This window comes from Alternaria ethzedia (genome assembly GCF_023757985.1).
Source record: "Alternaria ethzedia strain BMP 0044 chromosome Unknown scaffold_4, whole genome shotgun sequence".
Classification (NCBI taxonomy): domain Eukaryota; kingdom Fungi; phylum Ascomycota; class Dothideomycetes; order Pleosporales; family Pleosporaceae; genus Alternaria; species Alternaria ethzedia.
The window spans coordinates 163561-180863 of NW_026056197.1; the positions used below are offsets into that span (position 1 = coordinate 163561).

The window sequence follows — 17303 nt, forward strand, 5'->3', positions numbered from 1 at the left end:
TTTAGATGCTTGCGGCCGTGACTAGTGTCGGCATTGAAGTCAAAACTTGAAAATAATTGTTCATGAGATTGCATATATTCGAAATAGATGATACAATCTAGATCTATCATATGCAAGCACAAAGAAGTGTAAACATGATAACAGACAGATATACCGACTCAGCTCCCGACAAACACACAGTCTCCTTCACTCTTCCCCCTCAACCCCTGGGGGCACTCTTTCCACACCAAACCACCACAGCCGCCTCCAGCTCCATAAGCGAACCTGATCTATCCAAGCATATTCGCATCAACAACGCTTCTGCCGAAGCCGCAGTCGATCCAAATCACTTACATGCAGACAGGCCGCCGTCCAAATCGCCAAGCCGTCGTCTGTCGAAATAATGGTAGAATGGTCGAAGTAAGGGATACAATGTTCGTGGGGTATCAGTGTAAGAATCGTGAAGAACTTTTGCCGTATCCGTTGATGACTCGTGAATGCGTGAGATATGCCGATATGATGCTGAGATTGGCCAGGAAAACGATTGTGATGAAATGACAAACTAAGGGAAGGCATGGAAATGCATGCCTGGTAAGCCAGTGGTCGCCGCGATGTTACTCGATGGTGGACCTCTGGCGAAGCTCACAGTCGTCTAAGCGACAGTAGCGGTAGGAGCAGCGGCCGGGACGGGTGCAGCAGCGACAGGGGCAGCGGTGGCATCGCCGTTGACCTCAGCCTGTGTGCAGTCGCGGGAGATGTGACCGGTCTCGCCGCAGCGGTAGCAAGTCTTGCCGGCAGTGTTCAATGGGCCACCGTTAGGAGCAGTGCAATCGCGCGAGATGTGCCCTGGTTTGGTCAGAAGTTGTAATTAGGAACGCGCTCAGTTTACTCACCAAGCTTGCCGCAGGCGTAGCACTTCATGGCTTGGGCCTGGCAATCACGGGCAAAGTGGTTGGGTCCACCGCACTTGTAGCAGGTGGCCGGGCGAGCGCCGCCAGCGAAGCCGCCACGGAAACCTCCTCCGTATCCGCCACGGGGAGCACCAGCGCCGCGACCCATTCCAGGGTTGGGGCAGTTGCGGGCAAGGTGGCCGGCGATACCGCAGCTGTAGCAACGTCCACTAGTGCCGGCTCCGCTCAGGCGCAGAGTTGGGCAGTCAGCCTGGACGTGTCCGAGACCCTGGCAGTGGTAGCACTGCTTGGCTGTTCCTTTGTCAGTCCTTCATTCTCTGGATGTATGGCCGCCTGTGTTCTCGACATGCGCCAGGACTCGGGGTGACGTACTCTCGGTGGTGCGTGGGTGTGGGCATCCGTTGGACTCGTGGCCTGGCTGCTTGCCTGTGCAAAGGTTAGTCGATAGTCGCAAGTGGTGGTCAGGTGTGGTCTTACAGTTGTAGCAAAGCCTCTCAGAAGAAGAGCAGACCTCTGCGCATTGTTGTTAGTCGCGGTTTATGATACAGACTGCCCCATCGCTCGGGGTAACGCGATGCAGACACCGCGGTCAGAGACGATGTTCGCGATACGTGTCCCGACAATGCGACTGCAGCGCGCGCCCCGAGCAGATGCGCGGATATCGCTTACCGGCGTAGTGGCCAACGTTTCCGCACTTGAAGCACGCACGACGGGATAGAGAAGACATGATGATGTTCCTCTGCGTATTTCTGGGCAGCGAATAAGTATATAGTCGGTGGTTGTGTGAGCAGCGAGGAGGAGTGGATCGCGAATGAGGGGCGGTTGGTGGTGTGTTTGCTGCGACGTGTGCTTTGATCCTCTGGTTTGCTCGAGGGAATGCGCGCCGAACAGCAGGAGTGATAGGCGCACGTACCTGCTTCGTTTACTTCTTCAATTTCTTCACCTGCGTTCGCCAGTCAGTCGCAGATTTTTCGAGGGGCTGTTGTCGAGGGGTAAAGACTGCGGACGGAGCACGCGCCAGGGCGGAACCTCGCGCGCACCCTCGAGACGGAGGAATCCTCGGCAGGCGCAACCTACTTTCTTTCAACTTTCCAGACCTTCTTCCCGCTGCAACACTTCTTCAACCTCCTGCCAGTGTAATTGTGGTGAGAGAATGAGGGGATCGTAGAATGTTCGGGCAACGGGCAAAATGCATCTCCCATGACGGTGGTCCCTGCTCCGTGCGCTAGCGAAATGCGCAATCTGGTTCTTCCCGAGGTCGAAAGTGCGTCCCAAACGGCCCCCAATTGCATCATGCGACGTTTCAAACGACTGCAACCTTACCCTCTTCACCCTAGACGACTTCTGTCTCCTATCCTCGTGCAGCAAAGGCGCTTTCCTCATGCCGTCGGCCCCTGACCTATCTTTTCCAGTTCCTCCGCTGCTGCCGCCAGCTCGAGAACTATGTTTCTGCCCCGCTTCATGACACCATGGCTGCAGTCGCATGTCTGGAGCTAGGACGCAAAGTTAGCTTCTCCACAAGTCAGTTAGTAATCACCCTTTGGGAGATCCAGATATGTCAGAGGCGCCGAAGAGGCAAGTGGCCGATATATTCATAAGTATTCGTGTCTATGTATTATTCAACGCCAACAGTAGTGGAGCTTCTGTTGTAAGAGTGGGTGGCCATATTCCTTACTCTACTGTGTCGTTCCGAAGAGAAGGTCTCGGGGCGTTTGCACGTTGCATCGAGATTTGTAGGTCTTCTAGTCTTCAGACTCGATGACCGCAGGTGCCTTAATTGTCCTGCTCTTGAGGAAGTCAAGGCCTTCGCCACCCTGTTTTCGATTAGCATATAGTCTCATATCTCAAACAGCCTCGAGAACTTACGTAGGAGATCAATGGTGAAACTTCGACGTAGGAGTCGGAGTCCTCGCTAACGACAGTCGCACCAGCGGCTTGCACCCATTTCCTGCCCTGGGTCATGATGTCCGCCTTGCTGGTATCCGGGTCGTCTTCACCAGTACCGCGAGCGTTCTTCAAGGGCGAGAACTCGTCCTCACGCTTCACTTCCATGCAGGCAAACTTCTCCAGAGTCAAGAAGGGGAAGCAGTCAAAGACAAACTGCTCCAGCTTGATGCCATTTGGCTTCTCTGGCTTGACTGTCTCTCCGGTCTCGGTGTTGACGAAAGGAATCTTCTTGCGGGCGACGTGGTGAGGCAGCTTCTTTGCCCACTCTGGGATGCTCTCAAGGAACTTGTATGAGTAGTAGTGGTTGACAATGTTGGCAGCTCGGAACTTGAGTAGGCTGGAGTCCTTGGAGTCCTTGGCCTCTGCGTCTTCGCTGGAGATTTCCGAGTATTCGACAACGTCTGGCTTGCCGTTCTTCTGCAGGATAAGTCCGACAGACTCCTTGGCGTTGCGCTTGCGGACGACCTTGGTAGCGATGTCAACGTTCTTTGAGGCGGAGAAACCGATGAAGACGGGGTCGGCGACCTTGACGAGGCAGTTGTCGACGCAGTATGCGTGGATGTGCTGGATGCCGCGCTTGCCCATGTCTTGCACGACGCCGGACTGGATGAGAGCTTGGTAGAGACCGCCATTGCCGTCGGGTGCGACGGCGACCTAGTCATTCTTAGTATGTTGTCCTGGTTCTGCAGCATCCAGAATGAGAGCGGACGTACCTTTGACTTGCTCTCCAACAGGATCTTGCCCTCGTTCGAGATGCATGGCAGGACACCCTGCTCGAAGATGACGACGTTCTCCTTCTTCAGGCCAAAGTAGTTGTGCTTCTCGAAGAAGTCGGCGGTAGGGCCGCGAGTAGGACCGCTGGTCATGACGTACCATGGAATGGTTACGCTCTCCTTGTTGTGCTTCTTGGCGGCCAACATCTCGGCCTTCCTGATCCTCTCACCCTGCAGTTGGAACAGGCTCTTCTTGCTAGGAAGGCCAATGTCGAAGCATCCCTTGGGCGCTGAGCTGCCCAGACGGGTGCCCTGACCACCAGCCATGAGCACAACCGCGACCTTGTTCTCGGCGATCAGGTCCAGTCCGCTGTCGTACCACTTGTCGAGGTCCTCCTGGGAGGACGAGAGGACAGATGATGTGGCATTCTCGGGGAGGGGCTCGAGCTTGTTCTCGCTGGCTTCAGTCTCGGCGGGGTGAAGGGCTCGCTCGGTGATCTCGTTGATGTAGTCGGGGCTGAAGTTGCTCAGCTGCTCGAAGAGGGTCGCCTTCTCGGCTGTGGAGAGCTTGTCGTAGAAGGCCTAAATGCGTCTATCAGCAAAGATGCATGTGATGAGCACAAGTCCTGGGGCACGTCGCGGGGTTGAGCAAGCCATGCAGTGCTCACACAGTCCAGCGAGGTGCTCCCAGACTTGCAACACCAACGCCCGGGCTGCACTTACAAAAACCTGCTCTTGGCCAGCCTTCTGGTACTTGGCCTTGAGCTCATTCAGCTGCTCCTCTGTTGGCTCCTTCGCCGGTGTGCCCTGAGGTGCGCCCCCAGTGATGTTGAGCTTCTCGAGCGCGCTGTTGACGGTATCCTTAATGGCGTCCATGGTGATGCGGGGTATTGGCGGGGTAATTCGTGCAATGCAGAAAGGTGTTGCAATTGATCTCGAAGGTGTATGCTTGATATAGACACTGAATTCGTGGAAAGGTACAGTTTTGCTGGCTCACCGCGTCCTTATGAAGATTCGACTGCAGCATAGCACTGACGCCTCGTGTTGCCCCACTCGGCGTGCGTCCCTGCTGCACATGGGTGCGATCGAGCCTCCCGAGATCGTCAGCGCCCGCGTCACTAATTTTAGACCTGTTGTGTACCCTTCGTATTTCATGAGCTGCGACTACATCGTAAAGCTAGCAGTATGGCCAGTCGCTTAATGCCATTCGTAACTACACAATCCCAACCAGAAGCCTCTAGCTGAGCAAACAACGAGCAAAATATATGCCGCTTCAGCGCAATGCTTAACACCAGGCCATCCAAAAAGCAAGCCATATGCAACTCCCGCAACGCCATGACGTCGTGTAACCATCTTACTAATGTCCGTTGACCTCCGCCTTCTCAGGCTCAGCAGGCTTGAGCGCTTTCTGCGGCGCTGGGTTCAGTATGCGAGTGGCGTCGATCAAGCCGGCGTTGGGGTTCAGCTTAAGACCAAAGCCTGGAAGGTCGAGAGTCTTGACGTCGAGATATCCCTTGGTGGGAATTGGCTCGTTGGTGAAGCTGCACAGTATTAGCACAACACTTTGCGCACGCGGAAGGGAAACTTACAGGTTGCCGAACACGGGCAACACAGACTTGCCATCCGGTGAGTTCGCGAGGTACTCCTGGAAAGGCGAGTTGGCCTGAGAAACGACGAAATGGTACGAGTATGGTCCACTGGCGTGAGGAACAACGGGAATATCGTAGGCAGCAGCCATGGCCGAGATCTTGATAAGCTCAGTCATACCGCCAACCCACATAACATCGGGTTGGAGAATGTCCAGGTTGCGGCCCTCGATGAGTTTCCTGAAGCCATATCGTGAGTACTCGTGTTCGCCAGTGGTGAATTTCATGCGGGGGTGAGCGCGCTTGATCTGCTCAAAGCCATCTGAGTCGTCAGGCGACAAGCACTCTTCCCACCAGTTCAAGTTGAGGTGCTCGGTGGCCTTGACCACTTCGATGGTGTAGGGTACGTTCAAGCTCATGTAGCAGTCGACCATGAGGGGAAAGTCTGGCCCCACGCTTTCGCGATGCTTGGTAAGGAACTCGACATTCTTCTTCAAGCCTTCGACACCCTCACCAGGGCCGTATGGTAGTGGTACCTTGGCGCCGAAAAAGCCCATTTCCTTTGCCGCCGCTGGCTCGGGACCAGTGCAGTAGAAGTTGAGCCTTTCCCGGGTCGCTCCACCGAGCATCTTGTATACGGGCTCGTTGCGGATGTGGCCGAGCAGATCCCAAATAGCAAGATCGATGACTGAGATGACGGCGACCGGAAGACCCTTGCGGCCGTAGAACATGGACGCACGGTACATTTGCTCGAACATGTGGTTTGTGTCTCTGGGATCTAGCTTGGATCAGAATGAAGACTCGTAGCGTCGCACAACTGGATACTCACCTTGGCCTATTAAGAAGCGCTCAAAGTGCTCAGCGACTAGCCAGCACGCTGGCGGCCCGCCAAAGCCAGTAGCGAAACCCTTGGTGCCGTCACTGGCCTCGAGCTCTACACAGAAAGATCCCAGAACATTGATTCCCCAGCTAGTTCTTGACTTTCGGTACTGCTCATATCCGCTCATGGGGGTGGAGATCTTGCTGTCGATGAGCCAATGTCCGCCAGCGACATTATGGTAGTCTCCGCCGCTGCCGGGGCCCTGTGTTATGAATGTTCGCACGTGTTTGATGGTCGGGAAGGAGCGCGCTGCGCCAGATTCTTCGGTGGAGGGCATGATCACGTTAGGGAGAGGAGTGTGGAATCGACAAAGCAGAAGACCACAGAGTATAGAGGAGGGGTAGATAAGTGCACGGAGGGTCAGAAATGATATTTAAACCGCGGAATAGCGGCGTGCCAGGCTTCGCGTCTGCTCAAGAGGGTCCCTCGGTCCATCTCGCTGCGATTTGCGACGATTTGCGACGACTTTGGAAGAGCCATTGATACCTGGGCTAAGAAGTGGAGCGCGAACGCGTGAATAGGCGTCGCTGTGAGGCGTTCGGCACCCAGGTCGGAATGTGGACAAGGCCGAAGCATGTGTTTTTGCTGACGAGTATTGTACCGAAAAGCCAGCGGCCCACTCGGTGCCACCAATCGAAGGATGCGGAGGGCGCGCTTGCCGGTCTATACGATTTACGATATCTGGGGTAGGGAACTAGAGCGTGCAGGCGGGGCTGCAAGAGTAGAACCCTCGGTGTAGCTCTTCCGAACCTGCACGCCCCCAATCGCATTCGCATTCATCATCATGGACGCCAGCACAACCCACCAGCAGGCGGCAAGTCCAAACGGCACTGCGAAGCTCTCCAACCACTCTCCTGGCGATGCGCAAGACTGGAGTGGTGATGAACGCTCCAGCGACGAAGAAGCCCACGACAGAAGCCAAAGCGGCACATCCAACAAGCGGAAGCGGCCGCTTTCTGTGAGTTGTGAGACATGCAGTAAGTGTGACACAACATGATGAGGCTGTTGAGGCTCACCATACGTAGAGCAGCGAAAAGTCAAATGCGACAGAGGCGCGCCTGCCTGTTCCTGGTGCTTGAAGAACCACTCAGCATGCGTCAGTTGCGCCATCCACTGACATCACCCCCAATACTCAATCGCATCAGGTCTACCTTCCGCGCAAGAAGCCCGGCCTGCGCGCTGGCTATGGACGAGAGCTTGAGTCGAGACTTGGTAAGTCGCGCATCCTCACCACCCTGTTCTGGAGTAGCCGAGGTCTGGATAAGCAGACTGAGTTGTCGCTGGCAAACTTCGCGCGCCCACAGTCACGACAGTGCCCAGGTTGGACTTGATGGAGGTCACGACTGCCGCGCAGCTTGACTAAGCGGGCGCTCCTTCTGTCCGCCAGCCAGAGACCCTACAGGGCACTCGCGACCACAGCTGACAATCGTCCCTTCCTCAGACAAGCTCGAAGCGCTCCTCGTCCAGCAGCAGTCGCAAATCAACCATCTCTCCAGCACCCAGGTCGCCACGTCCGGCCCGTCACCGCAAGAGGTAGCCGCGTTCCGAAGCCCGCCCGTCATCCAAACCCCCCATATACCGCGTCCCGAAACGGCCCTCTTCATTCAGAAGCCCACCTTCCCTTCGCAGAGCGCAATACAGAACCAATATGGCAACGGCGTCACGGACAATAGACCTACCCCCTCGGTCACAGGGAACGGCTACCAGTCCGAGGATGTGAGCATGAGCGGCGGCTTGTCCAGAGATGGCTACACACCATACAATGAGCAATACCAGCCGGCCATATCGAGAACTCTCGGCCACGCGGATGCCGACTTTCCACCGTATGACCTTCTGTATGGCCTCGTCGATCTTTTCTTCAAGCACATCAACACCTGGTGCCCCATCCTCCACCGCCAGAGCACGCTGAACTCGCTTTTCGGAGACGCGACGCTAGAAGAGGCGGATAGAATCATACTACACGCAGTTGTCGCAACGACTGTCAAGTTCTCTACCGACCAGCGCTTGACTGCCGAGAAGCGCACGCGCTACCATAAGAACTCCAAAGAGAAGGTCCTGCTGTATGGCATCGAGAACAGCTCTGTAAAGTCGTTGCAGGCGCTTGTGATCCTCGCTCTGGACGTCGTTGGCTGCTCCAATGGCCCTCCCGGCTGGAACCTTCTGGCTCTTATCACGCGCTCAGTCGTCCAGCTAGGATTGTCGGTCGAAAGCTACTCACCGAGCGTCGCTCCTCAATTTGCGTCAATATACACCTTGCGCGCCATGACGCTGCCTGAGCCCAAGGACTGGATCGAAGAAGAGAGCCGACGCCGCCTGTTCTGGATGATCTACGTCCTAGACCGGTACGCGACCGTTGCCACGGCTTTCGAATTCGCTCTCGACGAAAAGGAGATTGACCGTCGGTTGCCGTGTCGCGACGACATGTATGCGCGAAACGTGCCCGTCGAGACGCGATGGTTCCACACTTCGACAAGATCTGACTACAGCATGAATAGACCAGAAAACCTGGGCTCCTTCTCATACTACGTCGAAGTCCTGGGGATTCTCACACGCATCCACAAATTCCTCAAGAAGCCTGTAGACATTACATCCTTGTCCGACGTTGAGACCTGGCAGAGCGAGTATCGTGAGCTTGACAATGCCATCGAGCAATGGAAGTACAATCTTCCTCAAGAATTTGGCAACTCTGCGAGATTGTTTGCAAAGGCGGGCATGGGACAGAATTTGGACAGTGGTTTGGTGATGCTCCACGCGGCCTTCCACACGTAAGTTTGTCTTCCCTTTGCCTTAAGGAAGAAACTAACTCTGGCAGCACTGTGATTCGTCTTCACTCATCCGCGGCCTACCCTACCCATCGTTCACCCATCTTCACACCGTCCTTCAGCGCTAGCCAGCGATGTCTCAGTGCTGTTGAGAATATCACAGCCCTTTGTGCTACCGTACGCGACAACGGTTTGCTGAGCAAACTTGGCCCGCCCTTCGCATTCTCGCTCTGGGTAGCCGCACGTGTTCTCTTGGTCCACGGATCCACCATCGATCACCGAGTCGATCAATCCATCAACCTCCTGGTCAGCACTCTCCAGGACATGGGTCAGTACTGGGAAGTAGGCACGCGCTATGCAAGTCTTCTTTCACGCGTACTTTCCGAATATCAAGAGAGCCAGGACACCCCCGCTGGTGCGAATGGTGAACGCGTGACACCTTCAACCGTCAAGATCCTCGCCGACATGCGACGATGTGCATTCGATCTCGACTTCCTCATATCCCGTCAACCTAAGCTCAGCAACAAACAAAATCTGAAGATTCCATCGGTGACTCCAGCTCGAACACCTGCAGCGAATGAGCTAGAGTATCTCGATGTGTTCGACTTCTTCAACATGCCTCGACTCCCTGTGTCGATAGACGGAGCCATGAGTTACCCTGCGCCAGACGGCAATATACAATTACCGGACGGCGGGTTTGGAAACGAGTCGAACATTACCAATTATATGGTCGATGCGAGCTCAGATTGGTTTATGAAGCAGTCGGCATAATATCTCTTTTTGTGTCTTGGGTGCACGGAAAATGGACTGTAAAAGTTGGTTGATCTTTCGGTACATAATATTGCATTTCGGACCCTGTTCATAGTTTTGTCCATACAATCTCTTCTTATTTTGAATGATACCCTATTTTATCCCTAATAGACTCGGCTGTCTTATCACCAGTGATCCATACATGTGATGAATCCAAGCAGCTCGATGGTCAGGGCCGTACCTGGGCGTGGCTTGTCGTGTACGCTTGTCCGGAACCGCTCATTCCGATCGGAACGCCATCGGTGCGTTATCTGCATCCTCGCTCGACCTCTGTAATCGACACTTGACAACACTTTTCGCTGGTCAAGCATTACTGTCCTCTCATCTATTGTAGTCTACGCAATTGTTTACATGCCCCATCAAACTGGCGTCGATTTGCTTTTCGTACAATACCTTGTAGAAGACAGTCGCCGTTTGCCGTCGGAATAGGCTGGTGAGACTCGGGATAGCGTACAAGGTATGGGTGAATCTTACTCCGCTGTACCGAATATATGATAGAAATGAGTCATTGACATACATGTAGCTTCGTATATAGCTTCGTGCAACGCTTGAGCATTTGATACTCAAACTAGGTTCAACGCAGGACTCGCACTTCGGCCTGGATATCATCGAAGGATCCCGTCTTCGACAACTTCAAATATCTCCCATATCGAAGCCATCTATCATTACTCAATCACCCATCATGGCTTCCCAAAAAGACCAACAACACATCCTGATTCTCGGCGCCGGCGTAATCGGTCTAACAACCTCACTCGTCCTATCCCACACGTACCCCACCGCCAAGATAACCGTAGTAGCAAAGCACTTCCCCGGAGACCGCTCCATAGAATACACATCGCCCTGGGCCGGTGCCAACTGGTCCTCCATGGCCCACGACAACGGGCCGCTGGAGAAGTACGACGAGGTCACCTTCCGCCGTTTCGGTGAGCTTATCGACGGGAAGAGCGTGTTTGGATGCCAGGCGCTGAAGGCTGGTGAGACGGAAGGCGTCGATGGGGTAAATGGAGGAGGGAATGAAGCGGGGCTGGGGAGAATGGGTATGTGGGCTGCGTTCGACGAGCCGATTGAAGAGGCGGGTGTTTTGACTGAGGAGACGGGTAGAGTGTGGTATGATGAGTTAGTCGGGGGTTTGAGGAAGTTGGGTGGAAGTGAGCTGCCCAAGGGAGCGAACTTTGGGTTTGAGTTCCCAAGTACGTTCAGGATCAACACACAGGTCTATCTGCAGTGGTATGTTGTCCTGATCACCTTTCCCTTAACGCAGACCTCTAGGTAAAGGGCCATGATCAAAGAGACTAATGCTGTACCAGGCTCCAAGCTCAAGCTTTGTGCAAAGGCATCACTCTCGTGCGCCGACACTACACTTCCGTCTCAGAGCTCCTAAGCGACCATCTATCCACCACCCTTCTGGTAAACTGCACCGGTCTCGGCTCCCTCAAACTCTCCGACATCAAAGACACGAATCTATACCCATCACGTGGTCAAACACTACTGGTCGCTGAACCCAAAACGCCAATCACCAGAATGTATGAAATGGAACGAGTCAAGTACGACAATGCCATCCTACTTGTCTTCCTCCGCCCCAGACCCGACTATTTTCTGTATATCCAGTTTGACTAATGAACTAAACTAGGTCTTTCCGCTCTCCGAAGCGCATCGATCCCACGACAACCTACGTTTTCCCCCGTCCGCTGGGCGGCGGCGTGATTCTAGGTGGCAGTCGACAGGACAACGACTGGAGTGAAGAGTGGGATGAGCAACTCGGTCAGGATATCATGAAGCGGTGCTGTGAGTTGTGCCCTGAGTTGGGGAAGCCGGAGGATCTGCAGGTTATTGGGCGGAATGTGGGCTTGAGGCGTAAGTATCGACGTGCGAGTCATTTCACGGGGGCTGGCTGACAGTATCTAGCGTCGCGTAAGGGCGGTCCGAGGATTGAGACGGAGATGGGCAAGTGGAAGGTCCCGGTTGTGCATTGCTATGGGCATGCTGGTGCGGGGTATCAGTCTTCGTGGTGAGTACATTGAAGCTCGTCTGTGTCGACAGTACAATACTAATGTTTCTCGCAGGGGCACCGCCGAGCGTGTCCTTGAGCTCGTTCAGAAGACGCTGACGCCCAGCTCAAAGTTATAGTCACTACGCCATTAGCTAGTCCGGACTAAATCTGGCCTCGCTCAACACACTCATCTTTTCATTTCCACACATGCTTAGCTCTCCATCTTCTCCTCTTTCCTCCCCTCATCCCTGCTATTCCACTCCCGATCAAAAACCTGCAAACTCCTCTGTGCAGTAGGCACAACATCCAACGCCTTCACACTAACCCTATCCTTCTGACCCAGCATGAACGCAGCCGCTTCCGCAACATCTGGCGCAACAAGAGGCTCGAAACCCGACATGAAAGTATCGTAGCTCTGCTTTTCGTATCCAACACTGTATGTCTTGTCAGCTCGGAACTCCGTCGCAACACTAAAACGAGGGAGAGATCATACCGTTGTTCATGGAAGTTCGTCGCTACAACGCCGGGCCGTAACGCGAGGACTTTGATATCAGTGCCCACTAACTCCGTTCTCAGCACGTTGGTGAAAGCCTCCTGGCACGCCTTGCTAGCATGGTAGACAGCCTCGCCTGGGAAAGGTGGAACCTCTAGCCCCGTTGTGCTGGTGACGTTTAGAATCGTCCCCTTGCCACGCTCCTTCATCTTTCCCTCGTTCAAAACAGTATAAGCAGCAAACATGTATCCATTGATGTTTGTGCTCGTCATTGTGATGATGTCTTGGATCTTGAGGTCAGGGAAGCGTGACGGCGCGCCTATAGCTAGACCAGCATTGTTGATGAGGACATCGATGTGGGAGACTTGCTGGACGATGTTTGAGACGGCGGTGCTGAGGGATGTGTGGTCTTGTACGTCGACGACTGATGTGAAGATCTTCAGGTCTTTGTGTTCTTTTTTGAGTTCGTCGGAGAGGGCCTTTAGCTTGTCGTCTGAGCGTGCAAAGAGGATGAGTGTTGCGCTTTCAGCGGCTAGTCGACGTGCAATAGCTGCGCCGATGCCCATAGAAGCCCCTGTGATGAGGACGGTTTGGTCTTTGAGTGACATGGTAAGGGGTAGAAGTATGAGGATGAGATGGACGGATGAATTGAGATAATACTTCACTGGATGTGAAACCTCGGGACTGTTTTGTTACGACTGACCGTGAGAAGACGATGAGAATGACAATGATTACACAGGGAGTACATGTGCGGAGGATGAACATGCTAGTAGGCTTTCGGTGGAGCAAGAATGACGTCATCAGCATCGCATTTGTCATCTATGAATGGCGTCCGATGTGTATAATACGTTGCATTGGGTGTGTAGTAAATATAGTCCATAAGGGTATCTCTGTAAACAATCATTCTGATAGCGTGAGTCATGTAGCAAATCAAAGGTCTCAGGCGTTGACTTACAATTCGTGTCTGGCATTGCCATCGCAGCGCGAGTCCGTGTCTTGTGAGCAGTGCGACTCCCAGTCGCTCATGTTTATGAGCTTTAGACTTGAAATAGTCGAGGCATGTCGAAGAGTGCTGCTGGCTGTTCGATCGAAACCATCAACCATCCCACCTCTGCGCCTCTTTGTTGTAACCGATGAGCTTGAGGTCGATGTTCAGGGTCTTGAGCATCATGTCCATCGTGAACGACTGCATCAACGTTAGTATCATAACGTACGTGTACATCTTCGCGCACTCACATCATCGTCTGCTCCCTTGAACGTCTCCTTCTCCTCCTCTCCCTTGTCCCTTTCCGAATCCATCTCGGCGTAGCGATCATACGCCTCTTCAGAGACCTCACCACTCTCTTTCGCCTCCTCCATCTTCTCACGTTCCGCCTCCATCTCTTCTTTATCCCATTGCATCTGCCGTTCCTTGGATTCTTTTTCACGTTCCTTCCATGCGCCTACCCCGCCCATTCTGTTAACCCTGTCTCTAGTGCTACCAAACAGCTCTTCCGCCGCCGCACGACTTGCTGTACGCCATTTGTCGACCAGTACGACCAGGTCGTCATCCTTTGTAGACGTTGCCAGGGTCTGAGCTTGTGTAAGCATCTGGATCTCATTGCGGATTTGCATGATCTCGCGTGCGACCGAGGGTTTCGACGGTGCCTTCTTCGACGCGACACGTGACGGGGTAGATAGGTTCGGACGTGAGACGAGAGGTTTCGAGACACGTGGTGTCACCTTAGACGTTGCTGGCGTTTTGGGGGGTTGCATAGAGGCGGTACAGGTGGCCGCTTGCTGTGCGCCATTGCCTGCAGGGGCGGTACTTCTAGCAGGAGCGATGGTTGTCCTAGGTGTATCAAGCGCAGGAGTGTGGACCTCAGGCGGATCTGAGGATGGCGGGTCGTCGCCTATGCTGGGCTTCAACGGTGTGCGGAACGGCGATTTGAACGGCTTCTGGAGCGTTTTCGTGGCTTCGTTCAGCCGGCGACGTTTCGCTTGCGGGGTCGACATCTTCGCGGGTGTTTGGGCATTGGTGTGGGTGGTCAATTCTCGAAGTGGGGGGGGGGGGGGGGGGAGGGGGTGGTGAGTGTCTTGAGACTGGCGATGTCATCTGTCGCTTCTGATTGCGGATGGTCTGACGCGTCGCGCTAGAGCCTCGTCATCACGTGTCCATCAGGGTGTCTTTTCTAGGAACTGACGACCAGCAACTCTATCAAATCAGGTAGGTACGCAACTCATACGCGTTTTATGATAGACTCAATTTTTGGGACGAACGAACGTTGTATTGTGATAAGCACCATGATCTAAGCATATACATAGCACAGCGGCCCCGAGGTAGTAGAGAAGAACTCCTTGCTCGCGATGTGGTTCTGACCTGGCGGTGCCACCACATCCAACTCCTGCTGATCTGTCGGTTTACCTTTGGGACTGTTGGGTATCGACCAATGGGTGCCGCCTTCGTACATGCTTGTGCGAGACTTGACCTCCTTCTCTTGATACATGGCCCACATCCACCAGTGCCTGTCCAGCTGACCATGATGCAACCAGAAGGCTGGCTCCGCAGGGCTCACATAGACATCGCCTCCAGGATCACCCCAGATAGAGAAGTGACCGCCAATGTGCAACGCTGAAAGGCTGTTCGTCGCGTTGGTCTGGAGTGTGTCCTGGAAGGTACCAATGGCCTTATTGGTGGTGATATGGAATAGAAGATCTTGAGGCCGGAGGTAGCGCTCGGTGAAGAAGTTGCTTACGTCGCGACGGTGGCAACGTGGATTGTCACCATAGCCATCGGCGCGTGGGTTTGGTGGGATGTTGAGTTTAGGGTCCATGGTGGGCGCGAGGGGACCAAGACGAATGGTCAAATTGGTGAAAGGACCTTTACTGATACAGCCTCCTCCGGGTCCACCAGGAAGCGTCTCACCCGGCCATAGACTCATGCCTGCATGCGGTCCGATTGGATCACCATTCCCACCCATGCTCCATTCGTCGCCGTTGAAGATGGGGCTGTTAACGAGATCGGTGTACTTGGCCCAGTTCCAGTAGGGTCTGTGATGAGTAGGCGAGGTTAGTGTATGCTTTACACAAGATCTAAAGAAGAATACTCACTGGTAGCCTTTGTAGCCACATTCCGTGCGAAGCGCTGTTTCGTAAGCCCATATGTAGTAACGGTGCCAGTGCATGAAGTTTGCGGTGGCGTGAACCGTCGGTGTCATGTTCATATGCACCACAACAAAGTCTTCATAGCGAGACTTTGCTCCAGGATATTGACCAGCAGGAAGTTTGGAGGGCGCCTTGAGCATGCAATTGACGGCCGTGGTGTATGCTTTCCGTTCCTCTTTCGTGAGGTCGCCGCTATCGTGTGTTAGCATCATGACCGTGGCAGTGCCCAAATTTACTTACAACTCTTTGCGTACAGCAACAGTGTCCTTGTTACATGTCGCAGGCCTCGTCAGACCGTCTGACAGCGTCCCATCCAGTACCTTGTATGCATTTGCGAGAGCTTGCTTCTGGACGCCGTCGAGGGTAAGCGTGTCTTGCCTCTGAGTAAAAGGAGATGCTGAAGCGCTAGAGAACAGAGACAGAGATGCCACAAGGGCCTTGACAACCGCAATGCCTGCCATCGATTGATTTCTGGCGATTCAGCTAAGTGCGGATCTCAATGCTTTTATGTCGAGCACCATGATCAGCCTCCTTCTCCAATGCAGGCCAACATCAACCGTGCCATACTACTGCATGTGCTGGGTCATTTATTTAGAGGGTTGCCCGACGTGGGGCGAAGTTCTACAAAGCTCTGCTGTAATGAACACCCTTGGCATGCAACACACGTACCGACGAAATACTGCTGTGCAAGGGTGTTCCAATATCATGACTATCTCAACGAACAGCCATTCCTGTTCATGGGGTCTGCAGCATGCCATTCATGGTGGCCACGAGTGGTCACAGAGTCCATACTTTTGATGTCCAAGACCTGAGCTGCATCTGACCGCGTTGATGAGCGGCAGTCAACTGGAAGCGGTCAGCATCCTTGTATGCAATGTAAGGCGCCTGGTCAGGACTGTGAAGTCAACTCCGATTTACTTTGAGATCGAGCTTTCCCCGTAATAAGCTCTAAAGGTTGTTTCTGTTGTGCGATGGCGAAGACCCTCGTGATACCTCGTCTCTTAGGTTGAAAGTGTCGAAAGCTACAAACAGGTTCAGACCAAGCGCCCGAAGCTCTTGATGTTCGTGGTCAGCGTACAAGTATGTGCCATTGGCAACAGGAAGATCGTCGTTGCCGTTATTCATCCCTTGCAAGCCAGATAGTCCCAACCGGACAATATGGCGTATGTAATACCGGCTATGATACCCCTGGTGTTCGGTAGGATTCTGCCGGGCGCAAGGTGTGTTTGCCAAGCTTGTACATGTTTCGATGAAACTGTAGGACATCAACATTGATTACTACTCAGTACACCTGAGGTGGTGGTATTCGTCAGCTGCGCCACGTAATTCTGCATCGAGGCATTCGCAAGGAGATGCGCGATACCTCATATAATGCACAGCGCGGCAGACTCTCCGGTAGTGTTCGCGTGTATGGAGGCGCATGGCGCTTGCTGAAAATGCATGCCGACGGAGGCTTCCATCAACTTCGCGCCATGCGTAAGAAGCCGGCCATTTATCTTCTCGTGAAAACTGGTGATGCTTAAGTAGATCAGCTTGGGAGAGCTTCGGCGACGTCCTTGGCGTCCAATTCGATTGATTGAAGGATCAGGATCCCTGGCGGTGCGTCGCCTTCGAACGAAAAGCACATCGAAGTAGATGGTAGATGGGGCGTATGCTTACAACCGGACGGAACACGGCATATGCCGAGGCCTGTCCTTGCTAGATTCAGATACTGTTGAACAAGTGTGGCGTGCGCTGTTGGATCGGGCTGCGAGCAAACCCAAGCAGAGCGGCGGAGCGGCGGAGCGAACGACGCAAATGGAACCCAATAGAGAGCATACTTTCGTGGCTTGAGGAGACGACTGACGATGCAATGACTGTTGGCGATCATTCCGATCTGCAGATGAGGGCAGCTCACACAGCTTGGACGGTGCGACATGTGGGACATGTTTCGGCTGTCAAGCGTGATGAAGAGGGGTAGAAACGACGAAGAACGGCGTTGTGAGAGCGGAAAGCTCTGCCGCACATCGATGCGTCACAAAATGATGCGCCCAAAGCATGCTAGGTGCTGCTGCCGTCGTTTATGATGTTTGCGGACGTGGTGAAACT

General features: G+C 53.9%; 7 protein-coding genes across 7 annotated transcripts; 2 read left to right on the plus strand and 5 right to left on the minus strand.

Moving 5' to 3' along the window:
- Window positions 1-631: 631 nt before the first annotated feature.
- Window positions 632-1448, minus strand: J4E87_002175 (uncharacterized protein; the record flags this gene model as incomplete). Its single annotated transcript, XM_049373814.1, has 4 exons — window positions 632-825; window positions 873-1173; window positions 1263-1308; window positions 1441-1448. 4 exons carry the CDS (start codon window positions 1446-1448, stop codon window positions 632-634), a joined length of 549 nt encoding a protein of 182 aa, XP_049235954.1.
- Window positions 1449-2632: 1184 nt separating this feature from the next.
- J4E87_002176 (uncharacterized protein) lies at window positions 2633-4426 on the minus strand (the record flags this gene model as incomplete). The annotated part of the gene is made up of 4 exons (XM_049373815.1): window positions 2633-2704; window positions 2757-3491; window positions 3551-4132; window positions 4274-4426. The coding sequence occupies 4 exons, from the start codon at window positions 4424-4426 to the stop codon at window positions 2633-2635; spliced, it is 1542 nt and encodes a 513-aa protein (XP_049235955.1).
- Window positions 4427-4907: 481 nt separating this feature from the next.
- On the minus strand, window positions 4908-6293 carry J4E87_002177 (uncharacterized protein; the record flags this gene model as incomplete). Its single annotated transcript, XM_049373816.1, has 3 exons — window positions 4908-5091; window positions 5140-5914; window positions 5966-6293. The coding sequence occupies 3 exons, from the start codon at window positions 6291-6293 to the stop codon at window positions 4908-4910; spliced, it is 1287 nt and encodes a 428-aa protein (XP_049235956.1).
- Window positions 6294-6800: 507 nt separating this feature from the next.
- Window positions 6801-9549, plus strand: J4E87_002178 (uncharacterized protein; the record flags this gene model as incomplete). Its single annotated transcript, XM_049373817.1, has 5 exons — window positions 6801-6993; window positions 7042-7112; window positions 7162-7228; window positions 7458-8781; window positions 8829-9549. The coding sequence occupies 5 exons, from the start codon at window positions 6801-6803 to the stop codon at window positions 9547-9549; spliced, it is 2376 nt and encodes a 791-aa protein (XP_049235957.1).
- Window positions 9550-10270: 721 nt separating this feature from the next.
- J4E87_002179 (uncharacterized protein) lies at window positions 10271-11715 on the plus strand (the record flags this gene model as incomplete). The annotated part of the gene is made up of 5 exons (XM_049373818.1): window positions 10271-10815; window positions 10896-11132; window positions 11219-11442; window positions 11494-11596; window positions 11652-11715. The coding sequence occupies 5 exons, from the start codon at window positions 10271-10273 to the stop codon at window positions 11713-11715; spliced, it is 1173 nt and encodes a 390-aa protein (XP_049235958.1).
- Window positions 11716-11789: 74 nt separating this feature from the next.
- J4E87_002180 (uncharacterized protein) lies at window positions 11790-14066 on the minus strand (the record flags this gene model as incomplete). The annotated part of the gene is made up of 4 exons (XM_049373819.1): window positions 11790-12012; window positions 12072-12735; window positions 13173-13257; window positions 13308-14066. 4 exons carry the CDS (start codon window positions 14064-14066, stop codon window positions 11790-11792), a joined length of 1731 nt encoding a protein of 576 aa, XP_049235959.1.
- A 293-nt stretch (window positions 14067-14359) lies between these two features.
- Window positions 14360-15676, minus strand: J4E87_002181 (uncharacterized protein; the record flags this gene model as incomplete). Its single annotated transcript, XM_049373820.1, has 3 exons — window positions 14360-15101; window positions 15162-15407; window positions 15456-15676. 3 exons carry the CDS (start codon window positions 15674-15676, stop codon window positions 14360-14362), a joined length of 1209 nt encoding a protein of 402 aa, XP_049235960.1.
- Between the last annotated feature and the right edge of the window lie 1627 nt (window positions 15677-17303).